At 36.7% G+C, this 26,771-nt stretch overlaps 1 protein-coding gene across 2 annotated transcripts in view; it reads left to right on the plus strand.

The window, feature by feature from the left end:
• Nucleotides 1-26,771, plus strand: part of LOC150095906 (uncharacterized) — a 271,111-nt gene that overhangs the window by 34,623 nt on the left and 209,717 nt on the right. For both annotated transcript variants that reach the window (XM_090409259.1, XM_090409260.1), the window contains exon 2: nucleotides 25,690-26,192. In XM_090409259.1, coding sequence (XP_090265385.1) covers nucleotides 25,690-26,192 — 503 coding nt within the window. The remainder of the gene's footprint in view (nucleotides 1-25,689; nucleotides 26,193-26,771) is intronic.

Genomic DNA, 26,771 nt, shown 5'->3' on the forward strand with positions numbered 1-26,771 from the left:
ACAGTTGAGTTTGGCAAGTGCAAGAAGAATGATTGTTATGGGAGATTTTAACTACAGTAGTATAAATTGGGGAGAGGAAGATGCATGTAGCAATAAGGGAATGGAATTTCTAGAATTCTTGAGGGACAAATGTCTTAGGCAACATGTAATAGAGGGAACAAGAGGTCCAAGAGTTTTGGATTTGGTTATAGCATCAGGAGAGTTGATAATAACTGAGATGACATCTCTCCCACCAGTTGGAGGGAGTGACCATATGGTTTTGACTTGGAAAATGAATAGACATGCAGGAGTATCAAAGAGATGGAAACGTAGGTGGAATTACAAGGCAGGTGATTATAATAGTCTAAGATGTCAACTTTGGGAAGTTTCATGGAGGAAGGAATTGGAAGGCCGGGATATCATTAGTTCATGGGAAATTGTGAAAGAATATTTGTTAGCAGCAATGGTAAATTGTATGCGAGTGAACAAGAGAACACAATTTGAAGTAAAGTGGATGACAAACAATATTAAGCAGGAATTGCATGCGAAAAAGAGGCTATGGAAGAGATATAATGGAGACAGGTGAAGAGAAGATGCATGAAGATTATAAGACACAGGCTTGAAGAGTTACCAATATGGTAAGGAAGGCAAAACTGGAATATGAGAGGGGATTGGCCCTAAGATCCAAAGAAAATCCTAGGGAATTTTTTAGCTAGTAGTCAATAGGAGGAGAAATGACTGTGGAAGAATGATATTGCAGGATAAAAATGGGAATAGAGTGACTGATGTAGAGGACATAGTGGAATTGTTCAATGAACACTTTATTGGAGTATTTCATCCTGGAACAGTCAGTTTTAATACTAGAGGGATAAGGCAGGTTCGAGGTATAGAGGTACAGGAGGAGAGTGTGTTTCAAATACTGAGTGCTCTGGATGTCAGTAAAGCTGTGGGACTGGATGGTATTTCACCACGAGTTTTGACAGAATGTTGTAGGGAACAGACAGAGCCTTTGACCTGGCTTTTCAATGAACGTCTGGCTGCAGGAAAGGTGCCGATGGAATGGAAGGAAGGTAAGATAGTGCCATTGCATCAGAACGGTAACAGACTGGAAGTGTATAATTATTGGCCAGTTTGTGTGTCATCAGTAGTTAGTAAGATCTCTTGGAGAAAGTAGCGAGGTACCATATACAGCATTGGGCAGATGAGGGTGGTGTTATCTGTCAGAGTAAACATGGATTTGTGAAGGGGCGCTCTTGTTTTAGCAATATGCTAGCCTTTTATAATAAAGTTACAAGACCATTAGATGAGGGAAAGGCATATACTGCCATTTTCTTAGACTTAGCGTAGGCATTTGACAGGGTGCCACATGATAAGCTGATATTTAAGTTGCAGCGCATGGATCTGGATGTCAGATTGGCCAACTGGATTCAGGATAGGCATCAGAGTTGTGTATGGTGGGGCAGTTTCAAGGAAGCAGAGAGTTACAAGTGGGGCCCCACAGGGCTCAGTACTGGGACCTATATTGTTTAACCTTTATATTAATGACATTTTCAGTGGATTGCAAGGGGATATTTAGTTGTTTGCAGATGATGCGAAGCTGGGAAGGATTATTAGCAATAGTACAAATGTGGCAGCCCTGCAAGAGGATTTGAATAAGTTAGATAGATGGGCAAATGAATGGGGATGTCGGGTTAATGCAGCAAAATGTAAGGTCTTGAGGTTTGGTAAACATGGAAGGGATGCTGCATACTCTATGGGAGGAGTTATACTGGAGGAAGTATGGGAGACAAGAGATCTGGGGTTGATGATTGATAGAAACCACCTGAAATTTAGGGGACATTTTGCAAAGGTGGTGAAGGTAACACAGAGGATTGCTGCTATTATGAGAAGGACACTGACCTGCAGTGATAAGAGGGTTATCATTCCGTTGTATAAGTCTCTGATCAGACCACACTTGGATTATTGTTCTCAGATTTGGTCCCCAGGATTTGAAGGGGATAAATTAACTGTGGAAAGGATACAAAGACGGATGACAAAGATGGTTTCAGGACTGTACAAGGATAGTTATGAGGATTGGCTGAGAGAATGTGGACTGCAGAGTTTGGTGGATAGAAAAAGAGAGGTGATATGATTGAGACTTTTAAACTGTTGAGAGGTGGTTACAGGGTTGACTCTGGGGAGTTCTTTCGCTTGGTTGAACAGCGTGAAGGAGTGATGACAAGAGGCCATCCCTGGACGTTACGAAAGGAAACTGTGAACAAGAGGGTGAGGAGTAGTTTCTTTTCATGGAGGGTGGTTGAACCTTGGAATGCATTGCCTGACGGAGTGGTGAGAGCGAGAACAGTCAATGAGTTTAAGGAGTGGTATGATAGACTTTGTGTTTCTTAGGAAGGACCTCCCACAATGAGTTCTTTGATTCCATGGAGGCCTGAATAATAATAATAAAAATAAAACTGATGGGATTTCTGTGGATTTGTTACAGTCTTCTTTCTCTTCAGAAACTACACACAAACTGTCATTACGAACTTGTTTGTATTATCACTGTCATCCGAGCTATTTTTCCGTTTAAAGAAGGTACCAATGTGCTTATCCATAATTGAAATACCGTATACTCACTCGAATATAACTCGCTCTCGTATATAACTCTTACCCCTGATTTTACTTTTCGAAAAAAGAAATTAAAAAGTTTCGCATATACCTCACAAATGAAAAAAAAGCTGAAACACATTCAGAGCGGGGGATAGTAATTTGCTCCCGCTGTAAACAGCACAGCCTCCCCAATAGCCACTATATTGCAGAGGCAAGAAAAACAAGTACTTTTATTATGTCAGTGAATAAGGTACCAGCAGTCTGTGTAATATATTTCTCAATAAATAGTGCAATTAGAGACAACTGGGATTAAAATGACACTAATTAATTAATCACATGCCCTTTCATACAGAAACCATGCTATTTAGACTCAAGCAAAACCATATGTTGCACCGGCAATCACAGTATCTAACAAAAAAACTATTGGTTTTAATTAGATGTGTGCGAGTTCGCCTGCCCCAAAGCAGCAATAAAGTTCAGCAGAAGGTGTTAAAATTCATAAACGGGTTAAAACTTAGAAATATATATATATAGCGAATGTTGTTATGGCAGTTTCACATATGGAATTCGGTTGAAGAGAGTTAGCATTTCAACTCAACTGGCAGCTTGCTTTTATCTTTCAGTTGTGTGATTTCCTAAAAATATATAAATACTGGGGTTAACTCACAGCACACTTTGTCCAAGTATTACTTAGCACTTCTGGAGATATATTGAGCCTTGGTTGAAGGAGGAAATCTTTCAACAATAAAAAATCAATAAACAACAAGCAATTGGTTGAAATGTGGTCATGTGGACAACACATGTTCACTCCAAATCTGATAAAACAGCAAGGAAAAGTGGAAGCAATAAAACCATTGTTGTTCACTTAATCCCTCTTTTATTACTCGTCATTCTGCTGCTACAAATTAAAATATTGGCAGAATGTTCATTCCATGAACATTCTGCCACTATTGGTTAATTTAAGTCTTAAATTTATTTGTTAATTTAAGTCTGCCTGTGGACCACCTATCCCATCATTGCAGACCACAGGTTGGGAAACACTGCTATAGGGTACTCTCACCTTATGTGACCGCTAATTCATAAGTTGTATAGAAATAGAAGACACGACACAACATAAATAAAAAATGAATTTTAATTAGGAAAAGTATTTTGGAAAAATTTTTAGTGTATTTTAACTTTTTCTTTTTTTGGGGGGGGAGGGGGCTTGGCCCCCTTCCTGGGTGCACCACTGTGTCCAAAGCATAGTCAGCAAGTCCTGAGTGGCCATAGTGGTAGAACAAGATGTAATCCTTGTGTTCAGGAATTGCAATGTTGGCTGCCTTGCCTGTTTGGGCCATAGTAGGACAGTATACAACTGCAGGTAACCTGGGAAACGCCTGGAAAGTCTAGAGAGTGTGACTGGTCTTTGGTAGAGCAGATAAGGAATGCCAATTTCTTATATGGTCTGTAAGTGGTTGTAAGATTGTATTTCTTCAGGATTTTTGTTAATTTTTCAGAAGTGCCCAGGGATATGGAATGGTGATAGATTTTATGGGTCTCTATTCTGGAGGGACATGGGGAATGGTTATGGGATTTTAATGGTTTTTGGATTTGGTGGGGGATTGTAGTCATTGGCTAAGAAAATGTTGAAAATGTGGTCAAGTTCAATTGTTTGGTAATCATTTCAGAAATGATTAATTTTTCTCTGTTATATAGGGAAAAAGTAATGGGAATGTTCAGAGTGCTGTTAGTAAATATATCTACTAGTGAGTGTGTGTGTGTGTGGGGGGGGTTCTGTAAATGGAGAATGGCAGGGATCTGCCAGGCTGGTTTGTAATCAAAGTGTCTGGCAAGTGGAAACTGTTGCTGTTTTCCTTTTCTAAGGTGAATTAGATCCTGAGATGTTGGTTGTTTAGATGCGTTAAAGAAATGTCTGAAAGCATCCAGACCATGACCAGATGGAGAACACATCATCTATGTAACATTGCCAAACACTGGGTTACGTGGGGCAGAGTTTAAGGATGTATCTTTGAAGGTCTACATGAAGTAGTTAAACAGGGATGAAGAAAGTGGAGAGCATGGCTGTCCCCTCTATCTGTTTATAGAATTTTCCTTGCCAAACAAAACATATGGTAAACTGAAACATGGCTGAGATTATTGGAAAAAAATTCAGTTTAGATAAGGAGTTCTTTAAGTGAGACATCAAAAGTGACCATTATATCAGTGTGTTGAAGTGTGAGGTTTTCTCAACTGGCTTTAAAATAATACAATGTGTGCAGATATCCCTTGCTTAATGCAAGATTTGATTAACACTGCGAAATGAATTGTGACAATCCCTTTACATACGTGGCAAGAGTTTTAATTAACATGCCTTTAAATTTACCAAAATTCCAACAAACACGACATCATTTCTACAACCCATGGACATGGGTATCATTGCAATATTCAAAGCCTATTTTCTTAAAAAGACATTCTCAAAGGCAGTAGAAACAACAATAGGAGAAAATGCAATTGTGCTCCAAGAATTTTAGAAAAATTTTAACATTAAACATGCAATTGAAAACATTCATGATTCGTGGGAGCAAGTGTCTTCTAGTTGCATGAGAGCTATTTGGAAAAACCTTTTGCAGAATGTGCTAATGACTTAGGTGGTTTTCAAAATCCTGTGAACAACGTGGTTGAAGAAATCATTGAAATCATTGGTGAAGGCCTTGGTTTTGATGGTGTTGATGCAGAAGATGTTAAAGAATTATTGGATTAAAATTCAAAAGATTTCAGTGACAGTGATCTTCTTGAAATTGAACAACAATGTGCATATGAAGACAACGAACAAATGGAATATGAACTGGAGGGACTATTTTGCAGTTTAGAATCACTTAAGCAGCAAGTAATGGATATGGAATGGATCCAGATGTTAATCGAAAAATGCTTGTTTGCTGAGGTCTAGAGAGTCATTTTGCTTGTTATCGTAGAATCTATGCTGATAAGAAAAAAGTAAAACTGTTCAAACTACTCTTGATAACTTTTTTTCATAAAAAATTGCAGTAACTAATGTAGGTACAAGCATTTATTAAACATTTACTTTGCATTTATATTTTATCTTTCCTAAATAAGTACCATATAAAACAAATTATTAATACAGTAATTGATCATGGATGAACTGTAATTTTTACCAATGATTATTATATTTGATTAACATGATTTTGATATATGCTGTAACATCAAGGGATTAATTAATCATTAATCAAGGGATACCTGTATATTGTGAGAGTACTTTGGCTAAATGTGTGGGTAATTTGTATGTGGATGAATTAATACCATCCACAATGGGGCATAATGGCACAATTTATTTGTGGATTTTTGGTAGCCTATTTATCCTGGATGGAATCTAGAACTATGGTTTTAGTTTATTGGTGGTTTCCACAGGCTAAGAGGTGACCTTTATAAGGACCCTGTGAAGCATTCTGATTCGGTCTGTAGATTGGTTGGATCATGTATAATGGAAGGTAGATATCTCTAAGCAAAGAGGCAAGTTTATAAATGTAATCTTGGTGGTTTAAAACTACAGTGGCATTGGCCTTATCTGCTTTTATAACTACTATTCTGTTGTTCTTTTATTTCTAACTTCGCATTCTTTCCTTGAGATGTTGATTTTGCATGTACAGGCATGCTAGCTACATAGTCTGATATTTCTTCAGAAAGTACAATTATAAATTAGTTTTTGTTTGATTTTTGCAGCAGTGTGTAAATAGTGTAGCTATTAAATTCCCTTTGTTTATCCCTAAGCATATAATAGTTACATAGACATAGTCTTGATCTGGGAGGTTGCTAAAAATAAAAATATAGAATTTTTAGTTAATAAGAGGTTATGTGGAACTTGAGAGCTAGTGATTACAACAATCTTAGCAGACAACATTACAGTGGTTTCATGGCATTAGAAACTACAAGAGAAGGATGTCAGTGAATGGAAAATGGATAAAGGAGATTTGAGAGAAGTAGCATTAGATTGCATACCTAAATGGAATGAGTACCATCATTAAGCAAGAGTTGCAAAAAAAGAAATGTTATGGTGAGAAAAAAAACATGTGATTGGCAAAATCAAATTATGAGGAAAGAAATTAGGTTAGTGGGCCAAAGAGAATCAGTGTTATTTCACTATGTGGTGAATAAAAAAATTAATAATTACAGATGACTACAGTTTAATTTAATTGGGAAGTGATGTGGAAGAGCAGGAGAGTAAGACAGGAGAGATTGAAGAGGTGGTTATGAATGAAAGTGAGTGTCATGAGTATGGAAAATGAGAGAATGGGTGTGTAAGAGGAACAGGGAAATGGGAAGGCTCAGGGTGGAGAGGGGTACACAGCATAAGAAAGGTGGATTCTTAAGGAGGATGTGAATGCAAGTGTAGACAGAAAGGGAAGTGGATGACCTGGGATCAAGAGGAAACAGTTGGAATTGAAGAGAGTTCTAAAATCAATAAGCAGAAAGGGAAATGGCCCCAGTTGAGCTTGGAGAGATCACATTGAATGAGTGGTATCAGTGGAACTAGCTGTAGAACCAGGAATAACTGTTGTGTTTGTATACAAATGCTAGAAGTGTAAGAAACAAAGCAGATGAAATGGTGCACTAACTGAGTCTGTTCACCCAAAAATTGTTGGAATAAGTCAGACATGGTTAGATGAGGATGACATCCTGACAGGAATAGAGATGGAAGGTATGATGTGTTTTGTGAGGATAGAAGGGGTAAAAAGGGAGGGGGAAGTGCTATTGATGATAGAGAAAGAGTTATGTCCACACAAAGTAGAGATGCAAGAGGGAAATAGTGCCAGTGGTTTTAAGGCAGTATGGTGTGAGATAGACTTTTCTGACTGGATAGCTTTTCTGACTGGTGACATGTAAGTATAAGATTAAAGTTGCACGAATGAAATCCAGTGCACATGAAATGCATGTATTCATGGACACAAATGGAATGTAATTTAAAAAATCACAATACAATTGATCAGGCAAATCAAAATGTCATAAAATTTGAAGCAGAATGGTTAAGAAATGTTTTAAGGCGAATAGTAGCAGCAATTCTTTATTTATCCAAACATAATAATAAATTTAGTTTAATCCTTTATCCAAGTGTGTGCAAACAAAGTTTGCACCTGAAAGTATCTTCAGGAATGGGGTAAGGTGGTACAACACCGGGAAACTCGTTGCAAAGGTGGAGCAAGATCACAACACTCCTATCTCAGTATCTCCCATAATGCAAAACACATCTCCTTGCAAATATGTATAATGTTATGCATTAAGGGGAGGGCCACTACCCAGACTAGTTTCGACCTTTATTGAGGTCTCTTCAGTGGGAGCCAGGCCTCAGTGGAGATACCAGGCAGAAGCATTAGCAAGGTCATCTCTACCTATAGTAGTTGCTAAACGGTGTGCCACCTTTTTATTAAATTACTCTGGATTTAGAGAAAGATGTTGAAAGTTTATTTTTCACTTGGTTAGACTATAATAAATTTAGTTTAATCCTTTATCCAAGTGTGAGCAAACAAAGTTTGCACCTGAAAGTATCTTTAGGACTAGGGTAAGGTGGTACAACACCGGGCAACTCGTTGCAAAGGTTATCTGAACATAATTTAGCTTTTAGAGGTAATGTTGATACTTTGTACACAGCCCATAATGGTAATTTTTTTGGAATCCTAGAATTAATTGCAGAATTTGATCCACTTTTAAAAGATCATTTAATGCGATGTTCGGGAAAAAAAATTATAGGTAAGAAACAAAATTCGTATCTATCACCCATTGTGCAAAATGAATTAATTGTTGATATGGGAACCAAATTTCAACAAAATATTGTAAATATGATACAACAGGCAAAGTACTATTCAATAATTTTTGATTGTACTCCTAATGTTAGTCATCAGGAGCAAATTTCAGTACTTTTTAGATTTTTACATATATTTGAAGCAGATATTGAAATTCATGAACACTTTTAGACGTTTTTAACAACTAGTGACACTACTGGTAAAGGTATATATGAAAATATAAAATCACTTTTGAATAAATTAAATCTTAAATTGTCAGATTGTAGAGGGCAAGGGTATGATAACGGAGCGAATATGAAAGGAGTCCGTGCTTACATTTTAGATGAAAACAAAAAGGCATTTTATACTCCTTGCGCCTGTCATAATTTAAATTTCATTTTAGAGGATGTCGCAAAATCATCGATTATAGCAATAATTTTTTTTAATGTTATACAAAAAATATATACATTATTTGTGCCTCAAGTTCACGTTGGGACATATTAAAGAAATTTGTTAAACAATTAACTCCAAAACCGTTATGTGATACAAGATGGGAATGTAGAATAGAATCAGTTAGAGCTGTACGTTTTCAAATTCCAGAATTTCTTAATGCACTAAAAGAATTATTGAAAACTGCATCAGATGATATTATCAAAGTAGAAGTGGTTTCAATATATGAACAAATAAATTCATTTGAGTTTATACTAAGCCTTGTAATTTGGTATGAGCTTTTGTCATAAGTTAATTTAGTAAGTAAAGTATTACAAAAGGCAAAAATTCCCATAGATGTAACAACTAAGCATATTAAAGAGTTAGTGCAGTACTTTGAAGAGCAGAGAATATCAGGATTTGATAGCTGTTTTGAGATTGCTAAAGAACTGTCAAATCTATTAGAAATAGAAATTAAATAGATATTGCAATGTGCAATAAATACACCATACTAAACATACTACCCCTTAGATATTTATATGTCTATAGGGTACTATTATTCATAAAAAAATGACAACGAATACATAAATATCAAACAAGATACTTTCCTTAGTTGACATAAGGGCCTAAAATATTTAGTTCCAAAAGCAAATAAAGAAGCAACACACAAACATTATACTTATTTAGCACCAAAAGTATTCAACACACTACCTTTAACAATAAGAAATGAAACTAACCCAAACAAATACAAAACTCTAATCAAAGAGTATTTATTTTCCCACAGAAATGAGGAAGCTCTGTTCAAAATAATTGTATAAATGATTGGTTTTTAGCATATTTGTATTCAAAGATCCAGTCTTATGTGTAAAATGTATAATTTAAATGCTATTTAACTGCTTTGTTCTTTTTTGTTTCTAATTAATTGTTATGCAACTTTCTCTGTATGATGAAATTTTATTATGTAATTATATTATAATAATAATATGTAATATGTATATTATATGAATGTACATATGTGTATATAATGAAAATGCATTACATAAATTTTTGTAACTTTATGCGTATCATAACCTGGATGAGCTGTTGCTCTTAGTTTACACATATGATTATTCAACATATTGTACTATTATTAGGAAACAATAATAGTATAATATTATTATAAACATGATTTTTTGAAAAAAAAAAAATTAAAGAAAGTCAAGTACGTCGAAGAAAAGTATTTTTTGATTGTGAAACGCTTGATGAATCACACATAGGTGATAACAAAGATAATTTTAGGATAAATTCTTTTTTGTAATTTTAGATACTGCTCTACAATCTGCCAAAAAAAGATTTGAATTGTATGAAATTCACCAAAACTTATTTGGATTTCTTTATGATATGAAATTGAGCACGTGGCGGTGAATTTGAGCTGTGCAGAAGAAAGAGATTTTTAATCGGTGAATAGTCCGCTTTTTCCCCCGTTTTTCTACGTTTTTGAGTGCTAAATTGTTTCTCTGAATACGAGTGTACTTCAGTGGTTGTTTTTTTGGAAGTTAGTTGCTGTCGCGATACAATATATGTTGGTACCGTCGGAATCGAACGCTTAACGGTGGAAGACAAAACGAAGCTAAGTTACTGTATTTAGTTATATTTCGTTTATTTAATTATATTTAGTACTTTAAATGTTCTGATGTTTGTACTTTTTTCCCCTCTTATTTATTAATTGAATAATTATTAAAGATTACGCTACTCGGCAGTAAGGAATGATGGTGGATTCAGCAGCAGTCGCAAGTGGCGTAACGCCAAGTCCTCCGCCATTTAAAAACTCAATTATTAGCAATATCATAAAGGACTTTGTGGCATGCAGTACTTGCGGCATGTATGCTTCTCGGGAATTACATATGTGGCTTGTTAAAGAGAGTGGAGAGCGTATGTGCGCCAAATGCAGGCAGTTGGAGGAAATAAATACATTAGATATATCGATATCCGACTTTGTTGCTCCAGGAACGGAGAATAGGAAGACAAGTAGTATGATAGGAGCGAATGAGAAAATAATAGTTGATAGTGTGGAAGGTGTGAGTGACTGTGGAAGTTTAGGAGATGGTTTTGTATGGGAGAGTGAATTTAGATTAAGAGTGACTGACCTGCAGAGGGAGATAGATGAGTTGAAAGAGGAGGTGGAATGTCTAGTGAATGAGAGCAGAAGTATGAAAGATAAGATTAGGAGAATGGAAGAGATAAATGCAAGGCAAATCAGAGTAGGAGAGAGAGAGAATTTAAGGAGTATGAGTGAGAGGTATGGGGGTGCTAGAAGAGGAGAGAATGGAAACAGTAGAAGAGAGGGAATGAGAGAGAGGTATGGGAATGCTAGCAGACGAGAGGATGGAAACAGTAGGAGAGACGGAATGAGAGAGAGATATGGAAGTGCTAGAAGAGGAGAGAATGGAAACGGTAGGAGAGATGGAATGAGAGAGAGGTATGGGAATGCTAGAAGACGAGCGGATGGAAACAGTAGTAGGAGAGACAGAATGAGAGAGGGATATAGAAGTGTTAGAAGTGGAGAAAATGGAAACAGTAGGAGAGAGGGAATGAGAGAGATGTATGGGAGTGCTAGAAGAGGAGAGAATGGAAACAGTAGAAGAGAGAGGTATGGGAATGAAAGAAGAGGAGAGAATGGAAACAATAGGAGCAAGGGAATGGTAAGAGGTATAATGTATGGCGACTCAATGATCCGTGGTGTTCAAGATAGGATGCGTGAGGAGTGCTTGCCAGGAGGAACAATAGAAAGGGTGGCTATGGCAATTAAGAGAAGTGAAAGGGTGGATGAGATGATTGTGATGGTAGGAACGAATGACTTGAGTGGTAATGTAAGTCGGGCAGCGAGAGATATGAGATTTTTGCTTCAGACTGTACGGAAGAAGACAGAGAGAGGAAAAATAGTGTGCGTGTTGCCTAGGTATGATAATGATGAGCTGAGCAGAAGAGCGGTGATATTGAATGGCATAATAGCGAGAATGTGTGACAAGAGAGGACTGGTATATGTGGATGCTTGGAGTGCGTTTGAGGAAAGAGAGGAGTTGTATGCGAGAGACCGTTTACATTTGAATGAGGAAGGGCGTAGGCATCTGGAGAGATTGCTGTTCTGAACGAGTCAGTGTGTCCCAGGGAGGATGATAGCAGGGGTGGCCTCTTGTGGGAATGGATACTTGGAAGAAGGGAGACAATGTCAGGTAACACTGAGCACAGTGGAGTCTAGAAGGGATAAGGCTGGGTATAGAAACAATGGCATTTATATGCTGTATACTAATGCCAGGAGTATCCGGAATAAGGGAGAGGAATTGGTGGCGCAGATAGCATCAGCCTGGCCAAAAATTATTGCGATCACTGAGACGTGGTTGACAGAAGAGGATATAAAAACAGGAATAGAAGTCGCTGGGTATAGCATTTTTCGTCAGGATAGGAGGGGAAAGCGTGGTGGTGGGGTGCTGCTTATGATAAGTGATGACCTATGTCCTCTAAGAGTGGAGAATTTGGAAGGAAGTGAGAGAAATGATTTTGAGAGCGTATGGTGTGAGCTAGATGTAGGCAAGACAGGATATTTAGTGGGGTGTTGCTACAGACCCAGGAGCACAGAGGATGGGGACCAGGAGATGTTTAGACAGCTAAGTTTGGCAAGTGCAAGAAGAATGATTGTTATGGGAGATTTTAACTTCAGTAGTATAAATTGGAGAGAGGAACATGCATGTAACAATAGGGGAATGGAATTTCTAGAATTCTTGAGGGACAAATGTCTTAGGCAACATGTAACAGAGGGAACAAGAGGTTCAAAAATTTTGGATTTGGTTATAGCATCAGAAGAGTTGATAATAACTGAGTTGACGTCTCTCCCACCAGTTGGAGAGAGTGACCATATGGTGTTGACATGGAAAATGAATAGACATGCAGGAGTATCAAAGAGACGGGAACTTATGTGGAATTATAAGGCAGGTGATTAGAATAGTCTTAGACGTCAACTTCGGGAAGTTTCATGGAGGGAGGAATTGGACGGCCGGGATATCACCAGTGCGTGGGAAATTGTGAAAGAATATTTGTTATCAGCAATGGTAAGTTGTATACCACGAGTGAAGAAGAGGGCGCAATTTGGAGTAAAGTGGATGACAAACAACATTAAACAGGAACTGCATGCGAAAAAGAGGCTATGGAAGAGATATAAGGAGACAGGTGAAGAGATGCATGAGGAATATAAGACACAGGCCAGAAGAGTGACTAGTGTGGTAAGGAAAGCAAAACTGGAATATGAGAGGAGATTGGCCCTAAGATCCAAAGAAAATCCTAGGGAATTTTTTAGCTATGTGGCCAGTAGGAGGAGAAATGACTGTTGAAGAATGATATTGTGGGATAAAAATGGGAATAGAGTGACTGATGCAGAGGACATAGTGGAATTGTTCAATGAACACTTTATTGGAGTATTTCATCCTAGAGGAGTCAGTTTTAATGCTAGAGGGATAGGACTGGTACGAGGTCTGGAGGTACAGGAGGAGAGTGTGTTTCAGATACTGAGTACTCTGGATGTCAGTAAAGCTGTGGGACTGGATGGTATTTCGCCACGAGTTTTGAGAGAATGTGCTAGCGAATTGACAATACCTTTAACGTGGCTTTACAATGAAAGTCTGGCTTTGGCAAAGGTGCCCAGGGAATGGAAGGAAGGTAAGATAGTGCCATTGCATAAGGGTGGTAACAGACTGGAAGTGTCTAATTATAGGCCAGTCTGTGTGTCATCAGTAGTTTTTAACATCTTGGAGAAAGTAGTGAGGGACCGTGTACAGCATTGGGCAGATGAGGGTAATGTTATCTGTGAGAATCAACATGGATTTGTGAAAGGACGCTCTTGTTTTAGCAATATGCTAGCCTTTTATAATAAAGTTACAAGAGCATTAGATGAGGGAAAGGCATATACTGCAATTTTCTTAGACTTGGCGAAGGCATTTGACAGGGTGCCACATGATAAGCTGATATTTAAGTTGCAGCACATGGGTCTGGATGTCAGATTGGTCAACTGGATTCAGGATTGGCTGTCTGATAGGTATCAGAGAGTTGTGTATGGTGGAGCAGTTTCCAGGAGGCAGAGGGTTACAAGTGGGGTCCCACAGGGCTCAGTACTAGGACCTATATTTTTTAACCTTTATATCAATGACATAGCCAGTGGATTGCAGGGGGATATTCAGTTGTTTGCGGATGATGCGAAGCTGGGAAGGATTATTAGTAATAGCGCAGATGTGGTAGCCCTGCAAGAGGATTTAAATAAGCTAGATAGATGGGCAAATGAATGGGGGTGTCAGTTTAATGCAGCAAAATGTAAGGTCTTGAGGTTTGGGAAACATCGATGGGATGCTGCATACTCTATGGGAGGAGTTATACTGGAGGAAGTAGGGGAGACAAGAGATCTGGGGTTGATGATTGATAGAAACCTGAAGTTTAGGGGACATATTGCAAAGGTGGTGAAGGTAACACAGAGGATTGCTGCTATTATGAGAAGGACACTGACCTGCAGAGATAAGAGGGTTATCATTCCGTTTAAGTATTTAAGTTTAGGTATAAGTCTCTGATCAGACCACACTTGGACTATTGTTCTCAGATTTGGTCCCCAGGAGTTGAAGGGGATAAATTAACTGTGGAAAGGATACAAACACGGATGACAAAGATGGTTTCAGGACTGTACAATGATAGTTATGAGGATCGGCTGAGAGAATGTGGACTGCAGAGTTTGGTAGATAGAAAAAGGAGAGGTGATATGATTGAGACTTTTAAACTGTTGAGAGGTGGTTACAGGGTTGACACTGGGGAGTTCTTTCGCTTGGTTGATCAGCGGGAAGGAGTGATGACAAGAGGCCATCCCTGGAAGTTACGAAAGGAAACTGTGAGCAAGAGGGTAAGGAGTGGTTTCTTTGTGTGGAGGGTGGTTGAGCCGTGGAATGCATTGCCTGATGGAGTGGTGGGAGCGAGAACGGTCAGTGACTTTAAAGAGTGGTATGATAAACTTTGTGTTTCTCAGGGGGGGACCTCCCCTCGATGAGTCTTGACAGACTTTATGTCTTAGGAAGGACCTCCCTCGATGAGTCTTTTGACTCCTTGGAGGCCTGAATAATAATAATAATAAATAATAATGAAAGTAATAAGAGAAATGACAGAAAATGAATTAAAATTTTGCTGCAAACAGCTGTATCAAAAATTAAATACAGATATTGATGAATCTGAATTTTACAATGAATTAATTATTTTTAGAAATATTGTTCCAGAAGATGCACCCATTAATATTTTAAAATTTATAATTGCAAATAATTTGTCGGATATTTATCCAAATATTACTACGACATTTAAAATATTATTGACCAGTCTAGTTACAATCACATCAGCAGAAAGGTCATTTTCCAAATTAAAATTAATAAAAACTTATTTGTGATCTTCTATGTCTCAAGAATGTTTGTCGTCCCTGGCAATAATATCTATAGAAAATGAAATTGCAAAAAATTTGAATTATGATAGTGTTATAAATGATTTTATTGATAAGTCCATTAGGTGAAATAAAATTTAATATATTAAGATTTCTTTTAAATCTTATAAGTTGTTATACATATATTTCATTCTTTATAGTAAAAATTGATATTTTTTTCATATTTTTATATTATTATTTATATTATTAAATAAATCATTCTTCTGGCCTTATGTTCATTGGTCTTTTATTATGTACATACAAACACATTTATTTTTTAACTAATTTTTTCCCTTTACTTAAATTGATGCTAAAGAGCATGCTTGTTTATTTATGTGCATAAATATTTTTCATATTTGATTTAATTATATCATTATCAATTATTAATATATATTATTAATATATACCATTTAAATCAATTATTCCATTGATTTAAATCGAAGAATAACAAGATATTCTTCCATTTAAAATTTCCATAACTTTCAGGGGCCCCGCTTTTCCATTTCACACAGGGCCCTGCGAAATGTAGAAACAGCCCTGCATATAAATTATCAGATGTTCCACGAAATGGTAAGCATTGTTGGCCGAAGAACTGGACAACAGCAATTAGGTGTTCTATTATGCTCCTGCAGTGCCGAATTTCTGAATTTAATAACTTTTGTTGCATTGAATCAATTGTCTGTTCTAATTTAAGCCTAGACGATAATTCAATCCACTTTTTATGGGCCTCCAAATGGTTTTTAGATTTCTCGTGTTCATTAAGATACACATACAAATGACCCCAATCATTATACCCATCAGTAGTGAATGACATTATATCACAGGAAAACAACTTACAGCAGAAACAAAATACAGAATCTTTTTTTTTTTGAATACACTAACCATGATCGATTAATATGTTCTCCATTGCTTAGTTCTCTGGTGTAAAAATTTAACGAAAATTTCCTACCATTAGAGCTGTGCGGAAAAATGAAATCACTGTTTGGTTTTTCGGGCCCTTTTTTATGATTTAAAGTCTTTCGGCATCATTTAAAGAAGGATTCCATCTAGCTGGATCAGTGTACCTATCAAGTTCATCACTTAAATCACTAGATTCGGAAATTGTCGTATAAAGTCCTGCTATGTTTTTGAATATCACGTTCTTTTTTCCGTTTGCGATATTCTGCACCTGGTAGTTTTTTCTTTTATCAGACATTGTAATCTATTTGATTGTAACCTACGATAAAATATTATTAGTAGTATGGTATTATTTAGTAATTAATGGAGGTTGAAACACTGTACTAACTACTAATTTACATAAAACTCTAAAAAAAACTTATCACTGTAACAATCACTAACGCTGAGCAAAATCAACTTTCCTTAATACATGCTCAAAAACAACTGAAATATTCTGTAGATTACAGTATCGACGGCTGTTACTCAAAGAGAAGGACTCTAGTGGAAATTTCAATTACTTCTTATATGACTCGTTTTTTAGTACACGTTATATGAATTACTTACCTTAGGCAGTAATTCATATAATCGGATTAAGTTCCAAGTTCCCGTGTTTAGTTCACATGGTATGCATACACAATACTAAGAATTAGCATGATTAATACAACTAACAACTACAAATTTTTACAAATATATTGCAATGTATTATACAAAATAGTGGCACACAACAGTAGGTAATATTTTAACATTTATTCTGATGAACAAAATTGGCCTTGGGAATGGCAGATTATGCTAAACTCTGAATGAGATATTACTATATTATAATTCTTCTCATTCAGAATTTAACACCAGCTAACAGTGGGAAATTCAATTCATAGTAAGTTAACCACGCTACCGGCCAAGACGTCTATAGACGTTCACGTTATCATGGATGCGAAGTGCTTATTAAAATTATAATACCATTGTTACAACAATGAAATATATGATGGATACGAAGCGTATGCGGATGCGTATTTGATTCATAACGGCCGGTAAGGTGGTTAACAAGCACAAGATGGGAATATAATATCGCATAATGAACTTTTAAATGCAGTTTTATTGCAGACTCCATTGTTGTGTATGCAAGGAATAGAGAGGAGAGGCGAGAGGGAAAGGAAAAGAGAGTAAGCGAAGAATGACTCACAAAACTTTGATTACCGAAGAGCATTACACGAGTATCATTGGTCGACGGATTGTGGGAAACAGAAACAGCATCATGCACATAATAAGTCACTAGTCAGCTTATTATAAAAACTGCGATCTTATGCAGTATTATTTATTCCACATCATCATTTTATTCACTTTCATTTTGCCCCCCCCCCCCCAAAAAAAAATTGCAGCCCCGTGCAAATGCATGCATTGCACCATCGGTAGAGCTGGCCCTGGTTAAGTTCCTAAGGAGTGGAAGGAGGGTAACATTGTGCCACTTCATAAAGGAGGTGATAGAACTCAAGCATCAAACTATAGGCCTATCTGTGTGTCAGGTGTTGTGGTTAAGTTATTGGAGAAGCTTGAGAGAACTAGTATCCAGTATTGAATTGACAACAATGGTATTATCTTTGATGGGCAGCATGGATTTGCTAAAGGGAAGTCATGTTTTAGTAATCTACTTACTTATTACAATAAGGTGGCAGCTTCCTTGGACAGAGGAGAAGGATACACAGTAATATACTTGGATTTTGTCAAGTTTTGTGGATAAGTCAAGTTTGCACCTGCATGTAATGCAAGTCTAAGTGACCCATAAAGTAGTACAAGTCTAATGCACGTAATGCAAACTTGACTTATTTGTCTTTTTGCTTACTTGGGAAGTGGAGTAAAAACCAGGTTTAAAATAGCTTGGTATCTTTAACATATCTTTAACATATATTATACCCAAGGTAAAAAACTTTCTACATCTCTCTCTCATCCTGAGATTTTTATTTAATAAGGTCAAAGCACCTTTTGGTAACTTGTTTTGGTAAAATACTTATAAGCTCTGTATTACTTAACCTTGGTATTTCTAAGCCTGGCTCCCACTGATGAGATCTTAATAAAGGTCGAAACTGGTCTGGGTAGTGGCCCCTTGCCTTTGATGCATAGCATCATACATCTCCTCAAGGAGATGGATGTTGCATTAAGGGTAAACTTAGACTTGCATTACGTGCAGGTGCAAACTTGACGTATTTGTCTGTGTGCTTACTTGGGAATTGGAGTAAAAAGCAGGTTTAAAATAGCTTGGTATCTTCAACATATATTATATCCAAGGTAAAAAACTTTCTACATCTGATTTATTATTTTTTTCAGTAGTATTATTATCATCATATGATAATAATGATAATAATAACACTATTGATTAAATAATAAATCTTGTTACGTCTCCACCTCGTCACTTTTTTTACTTTTATTTCTTATGTATTATTTTATATGTATTATTTATCTCTCATGCATATCAGTTATTTCATTGCCGAAAAAATTTATATTTTGTTTAAACGACTGCACCAGCCTGCAACTAAATTCTGATACTCAAATATATAACGCTAAACAACTGTTGTGTCTGAAAAAAATGATGAGTTACCTTTTTTTCCCACCCAACATTAAGTTATCTCAGAAGGAGTGGATAAGGACATGCTTATGCCTCCGAATGGGAAATGTACCAACTAATGTCCCAAGAACATGTAAATATCCAAGTGTGTAAGCTCTGAACAATATTAAAATAGCCCATGAGTTTAATAGAGAACAGTTGTAAATGAATTAGAATATAAAATCATGTATAGATTGCCAAGTAAATATGTATAAGCTAGAGCATGTTTTTAAGCCATGTAAAACAGTCTGTGGCTACAGCATCCAATCGGCAGTCACCGTATGCATGATGACACCGCCGAGTGAGGGAGCTGGTTTGAGGTATAAAGGTTTCGGCGGGGATTCGAATCGCTCTCTTGTCTCTTGTCTCCGGGTTTCGTCGGCACCTAGCTTCCTGTCGGAGAGCTGTGTAGAGCTTGCCGCCACGTGTAGCAAGAATTCCCCCCTTGCTATGTATGCTGCGTGGGCCAAGGCTGCAACTACAATGTATTCAGATCCATAAGAAGAAAGAGCCACTGATGGGATCAACGTTAGTGTTCAAATCCGTGTATGAGTGTTTTCAGTTCGTATGGAAACAAAGGAACAGCAAGGCTGCCATCAGTGAAGGCACTGTAAGCAGACCAGAGTATCCAGTTCAAGGCAAGAACGGTAAGCGTAAGATTTTCTTATGTTAAATGTTGGATTAAAGTAACCGTGGCCTAAGGAAGCAGAAGTTAAGGAAACATGCTATTTCTGTGTAGTGCTATAAGAACAGTCTGCGATTTGGACACTTTTGTCTGCGGTTAATAAGAAAGCATATTAGGCTCCAGGCGAACAGGAGGCCGAGGTCCGAACTGTTTGTGTGATTTAGGAACAGCAATGTTATATGGTCAGAACGTAATTAAATGTTAGCTAAAATTTTGGAAGGAGGATTAAATAAGAATAAGAAGTATTACCCTAGAGAAGTTCATGTCAGAATTATTGAGTTGTCTTGTGTATATATGCAATATTACATGTGTGATAATATTAGGTAACTTAGTTACAAGAGTCTGAGATGTACGTATAGAAGTGAGAAATTTATGTCAAGTAAGGGACTATAATATAGAAGTTATGGATGTGATTAATTAAGTGAAGGGAACCCAGACTCTTTTAAGATTAAGGATTTGATTAACATGTATACTTGTCTTTGTGCCATAATAAATGTGTTTCTTTATATACGATCAAATGAGTTTGTCATGCTTTCTGCGGATTGAGCTACCGTTTGAAAATTTACGTACTGTGCATTAAGGGGGAAACCAATAGTGATATAAGAATCGGGACCACGACTGCATGCCTCATGATCCCTACATTTTCTTTAAGTATTCTTGGATAATGTATCAGAGTTTAGTTGCCGGCTGGCGCAGTCTTTAATCAATACAAATTTGTCGGCAAACAAATATCTGATATTAAGTGATACAACAATTAATGTTAACTGTAAAGTTAAAGTAAAAACAGTTAAAGATATAACAATATGGCAGTCACACAGACCACAGACCACATAAAAAAGAAAAATATAACACAACAAAGGGATCACGTGATGTGCAGTCGTGGCTCCCCCCCTTTTCTTTCTTACGTAAATTGGTTCCCCCTTCACTCATACAGGTCTGAAAGTTTTATAAGTGGTAATTCAATCTCAGAGACAACAGACTCATGAACTTTGATATAAAGAAATACATTTATTATAAACACTTGCATAGATACACTTTAAGTAATAATTTCAATGCTAGATAGTCTGAACTCCCCCCCCTTCTTTAGGTTAAGATATCCAAAATTTCAGTTCTTATGTTTAAATGAAACAATCCTATATCTCTGTTACATTATTATTTGCAGACTCAATTATTCCATACAGGGTTACTCAGTGCTCATTTTCTAAGCACAATTATATACAACTTTATACAAAGTATGTCAGACGCATTCCGTCTTGTATTTTAACATGGAAAGATATTCTAATTCATGCTCAAGCTCTATCGCCCCCCCACAACTTAATTAAAATTCAGGCTAATATCTAATATTATATCATATAGCTTCTTCCTGACAAACAGTTCAGAGGTTAGGTTCTTTTCTCAGCACAAGCTTAGAGTGGTACCAGCTTATTTGACACAGACAGATCAGTCCAAGCAGTCTTTTAGGCACTATGTGTAAGTTAATGTGTGGAGCTCCTTAAATCCTTGTCTCCTATTCCTTTTATGATTACAATTCTATAATGAGTATGAAAAATTGTACATTACCATCTTGTTCTTTTCATGGAGTTTCCATGACTTTCCTCCATGCTTTCACTTCCATATTTTCTCACCACATGTTTCTGTGGCATCAGCAACTTACTTCCAATATCTTCGCTGACTTCACGTTGGCACAACTTACCAACAGCTCTTTACTGGAATTCTGACTTCATTCCTTTGGTGGCTTTATTCGACTTGGTACAACAGCAACCGGGAGGTTGTTGCTGGCCACCGGCGACAAGCTTCCGTAGCTATCCAGGATTGGATGGGAACACAGGAACAGAAAACGAGAGAGCGATCGAGTCTCGCACCATGGCTTATATTACAGATGCAAGCACCCTCTCTCGGTGACTACGTCATACTCTTAGCCACGGCCGATTGGTCACCCCAACTCTGAACTGTTTTGAAATGGTTCTAATACATAGCTCTCTTATGCACATTTAATAATGACAATTTCGGTCCTGAGACACAATTTCCCTTTGCTTATTTTACACAGACATTATCAATTCTAAATACAGATTTCCTAAGTTTACTTAATATTAACAATCTCAGTTGGTTTGATATACTTTTGAGTGAACATATATACAATACTCTCTTAGCCCTTTCTTTGGAGGCATAAGCATGTCCTTATCCTTAGGTCTAATCATCACTGTGTGTTGGGTTGGAAACAAGATGGCTTACAAATAGTGAGTCAGCTCTTTTTCCGACACAACAATCTCCATATAAAAAATATTTTTCATACCTTTCTTCACCACACCTTTACACAACTTCCACAGATGGCATCTCATCCTTCTTCTCTCACCCTTCATTCTTTTTTATAAACCCCTCTATATTAATCTGGTAATATCCTCGCACTAATCTGAATGTCTCTATCATGTCACTTTTTATGCTTCTATTCACCAGACTCTGCAATTCTGATATTCCCACTCTGCATAACCAACATTCCAAAGTCCTGATATTACTTTGGTCATTGGATCTCTGTATCCTGTCTGTTATTTCAACAATGAACTAATTTGAACACAATAGTCTTGGTGTGGTCTGATCAATGCTTTATATAATATAGTGGCATCACTCTTATCCATACCTGTATGCTAGCATCAACACTTGCAATGTGCCTTTGAAACTTCACTGTCAGCCATCATTTAATATCCTGAAGCATATCAACATGTTTCAACAATACTTTGGCTATCTTTTCCGATGTACCTCTGATATAGGGAATAGAAATGGTGGTGTTGTATTCTTGTGTATTAGGGGAGGACAGAGTAATGGGCCTATGTAGTATTTTATCTATTTTATAGGGATTGTAGCCGTTGGCTAAGAACGTATGGCGCAGGTACTGGAGTTCAGTGGCCAGAGCTGTATCGTTAGAACAAATGGCTCTGGCTGTGTGTGTCAGTGTTTTTAAAATGCCGTACTGTTGGACTGGATGATGATGTGATTGTTTATGTAGGTATCTTCCTGTGTGTGTAGGCTTTCTGTAAATAGAAAAAGATAGTGATCCATCTGAAAGGCGGGTGACTAATGTGTCAAGAAATGGTAAACAGTTATTTGATTCTTTTTCTACTGTGAAGTGAATTTTGGGGTGTTGGCTGTTTAGGTAGGTGACAAAAGCATCCAAAGTGTCTTGTCCATGGGGCCAGATGGCAAACACATCATCTACATAGCGCAACCACACTTGTGGCTTGTATGTAGCTGTGGTAAGTACTTTGTTTTCAAAATGTTCCATGTAAAAATTTGCTAACGGGGGGAGAGAGTGGGGAACCCATAGCAGTACCATTAATCTGTTTGTAGAATTTCCCCCCCATGTAAAGTAACCTGCATTCATGGTAAATTGAAATAATTCAAAAATATCTGGGGGAAATTTAGACTTGATTAAATCAAGAGTGTCTATAAGTGGTACATTGGTAAATAAGGAGGTGACATCGAAACTAACCATTGTGTCTGAATCTTTTAGGATTAGATTTTTGCTTAGCCAACGGCTACAATCCCTACAAAATAGATAAAATACTACATAGGCCCATTACTCTGCCCTCCCCTAATACACAAGAATACAACACGACCATTTCTATTCCCTATATCAGAGGTACATCGGAAAAGATAGCCAAAGTATTGTTGAAACATGGCCTTCGCACCACCTTCAAACCTCATGTCAAGCTGGCAACTCTGATCCGCTCGCCTAAGGATAAACTTCACCCTTTAGCACACCCAGGAGTGTATGAAGTTCCATGTGACTGTGACTTGGCCTATTATGGGCAAACAGGAAGATCAGTGAACATCCACCTGGAAGAACATGAAAGATGCATTCGCTACTATTACTATGGCAAGTCGGGACTGGCAGACCACGCTTTGGACACTCCTTCACACCGGATTAGATGGAGGAAAACGAATGTGCTATTTAGGAGTTGTTATAGATCTGAAAGATTATTTTTTGAGTCAGCAATGGCTTTGAAGAATTCTCCCAACCTTAACAAATATGGTTGCATTAATTTGGCAAAAATTTGGGAGACGGTTATCCTAAGAAAAACTCCTGGATAACTGCTGTTTTTTTTGTTTTTTGTTTTTTTCTCGTTAGAGGGCACCAGAAATAGGACTTTAGATCTTTTGTCTTTTGCAATTATATTGTTTCGCTCACTCACTGTTGCGTTTACTTGTGTGTTGTGCTCTGATGATGCTGAGTTGAAAATCAGCGAAATATAAGCGTTAATAAAACATCTTTGTCGAAGAAAAAAGTGTTTGTGGTGTTGTTAATACCGTGAAAAATAAGTCATGAATAACCATCAACACCTAAGCTTATCTGTTAGACCTCATTAATTGCCTAAACCAAAAGTTTATTCAATTTTTCCTGAAGGGAATTAACATTAACAATACTCCTTATAATTGTACCAAACTTTGCACAGTCAGTAAACGATTGAAGATTTCTAGTAAGTTCATATGAAATATCAATTAGCAAATAAGTTAAACAGCAAGAACAGAACCCTCAGACACATCATTCCTAAGAACATAACCCTGAGACACATCACTCCTAAGAGCAGAACCCTGAGACACATCACTGGTCACCTTCCTTTTCTGAAAAGCTGCTCCAATATGCACAGCTTGTTGCTATCATTCAAAAAAATTAAATCTTCAGTCCACCTGACCAATCTCTTATCACATCCAATCTTCTGCAGCTTATATATCATTTTGTCATGTTCTAATCTATTAAATGCCTTTGCAAAATCCAAGAATATCACTCTATATGAATCTTCCTTGTCCAACACATTTGTCATCTTATCATAAAATGCAAGCAAATTGCTAAAACAAGACCTGTCTTTCAAAGCCCATGTTGATCATAGAGAATCCTATGTCCACCAGCCTCAGTCCTATATTCCATTCTTAATCACTTTCTGGAATGGATTTCATTAATATAATGTCAGAAAACAACCGAACTTCACTTACAGCAATTACTTTGGGCATACTGAGTGAATTAGTGCCACAAATTCAGGATTTTTAATGATGGGTATTGCAATAACTATTTTTAAATAACATACTTTTTAAAGGGAGGTCCACATAGCCCATTCATAAGTAAGGAACAGTGCTGTCAGGAATGTATCTTCAAATATGTAACTGGTTTCTCCACACAGACACAAACTGACTGGTTGGAAAGACTAAATTTCCATGTAGGATGTGTGGAACATCTATGAGGTGCGCATGCGCACATGCACGCACATGCACATGTGCGTGCATGCACACACACACACACACATATTCACATGAAGAGAGATTGAGGAGATTTGATCCTTAAGCAAATGAGGCACAAAATTAGCAGACACATGTTTATTTGCAAATTTTCTGCTAAAATTCACTAGCACGAACTCCTTGACAAATTCATCTCTTCAGAAACTTGCTCACTAATCTTTCGATGAACTTCATTGATTGTCTGACCTTTTTGATGTCTTTCATAATTTCTGTTTGTCAAAGATCAGCCAGATCATCATTGGTCCTCAAACTGGCATATCCTCATTTTTGAAATGAGAAAATCACTCATAGATGTGAGTTTTACCTAAAGTGTCCTTAAAGGATTGCCAAAGCATAACAATAGTTTCAGCTGCAGTTTTACCGAAAAGAATAAAATTCACTCGCACTCTCTGTTCCTTTTAGTCGGCCATCACAAAACCGCTAAACTTGCTTGTAAGCACTAACTAAAAAAGCAGCCAGCACAATGAAGCAGTTCACACAGGATGATACAAGTTGCCAGTTGCACACTCATGGTGCCTAGCAGCAGCATCTGCAACTAGAAAATGTGGGTGGGTCAAGTTCAGATTCCAGTTATTTTTGGGTATCCCCTTACACACACACACACTCAGAGAGAGAGAGAGAGAGAAACACAAAAAGCAATGGCATACAACAACATAACGATTCCCTATTTCTTCAGACATTAGAATTCTTGAATGCTAAGAGAGAGACATCACTCTCTTACATATACAAACACAATATAAAAATTTAAGACTCTTCTGAAAAGTTTAGTATCCCTCTTAAATATACAGAACCATATTTTGTAATTTCTTGAAACTCATGGATTGGGGTTGCATATCTGGATGTATCCATTAGTGATTCAATATAAAAACAATTTCATATATTTGAAATAATGTTTTCTTTTTATATTGTGATCCTAATATTAACTGTGCACTTTGATTTATTTCAGCTTTTAAGCGGTCAGCCCTCATTCCATCCTTCATTATCCTTAATGCATTTGATGCTGATGAGCTTGGACAATATCTGAATACTTGGTTTACCAAGAATTCCAGTGTAAAATTAAAGACTGTGTATCATGAGTATATTGAAAAGTTACAGTTTCCTCTTCGTCCATCTCAGATTCAGAATTTCATAAAGTCTAAGTGTATAATTATAATAATATCAACAGCTCTCTTAAAATTTACTGATAATCATAGAAATGATGTGTTTAGTCTGGCCCATCTCTTTTCTTCACATACAATAGCAATTTTATATGGAATAACTGAAGACAATATAAGTAATTCACATAAGGCAGCTTTCTTGTCATATGACACATGGACACATCTCATAATGAATAAAGTAGATCAGCAGAGCATTGAAACCATGATTAGGAGTATGGAGAGAATGTTTCCAGGTGTTCAAGAAACTTCTTTGCCAGAAGTTCTTGATATAATACCTACAAAAATCAAGGAGGTATGTTTTAATTGAACCAAATATTATGCATCCAATTTGAAAGTTGTTTAGGAATTAATTGCATGTGTTACTAGAGTAATTCCCTTTAAATTCCTTGGCAGTGAATGAGTGAAGCTATAGTTTAAAATGTTATGTCTGGATGTTAGTGTGTTCTTCAATAACCAATTAAAATGAAGTGAAGTTTAAAATGTTTTAAATATAAAAGTTGCAACTTGGTTTTTGTGTTATATTACTAATTCATTTGTTAGTTTAATTGTTCTTTGGGTGTGATCTTTGAATGGAAAGTGATACCTTTAAAAAATAATGTAATAATGACAGGCTTCACTTATTTTATTCCTTTTTTAAATGCATCTCTAAAAAAAATTTTTTTTATTTACAATAAAAAAAAAATTTTTTTTTATTGTAAATTTATATATGCAGTCCTTAACTATTTCAAGATATTTTTAGGGAAAATTTATCAGCAACAACCAGAACCCGTCTTATTATTATTACGGGTATCTTTTAGGGAATTTTTTAGCTATGTGTCTAATAGGAGGAGAAATGATTGTGGAAGAATGATATTGCAGGATAAAAATGGGA

This window comes from Typopeltis vanoorti, chromosome 19 (assembly GCF_054136105.1).
Source record: "Typopeltis vanoorti isolate ZY-2024b chromosome 19, IOZ_Tvanoo_1.0, whole genome shotgun sequence".
NCBI classification, from domain to species: domain Eukaryota; kingdom Metazoa; phylum Arthropoda; class Arachnida; order Uropygi; family Thelyphonidae; genus Typopeltis; species Typopeltis vanoorti.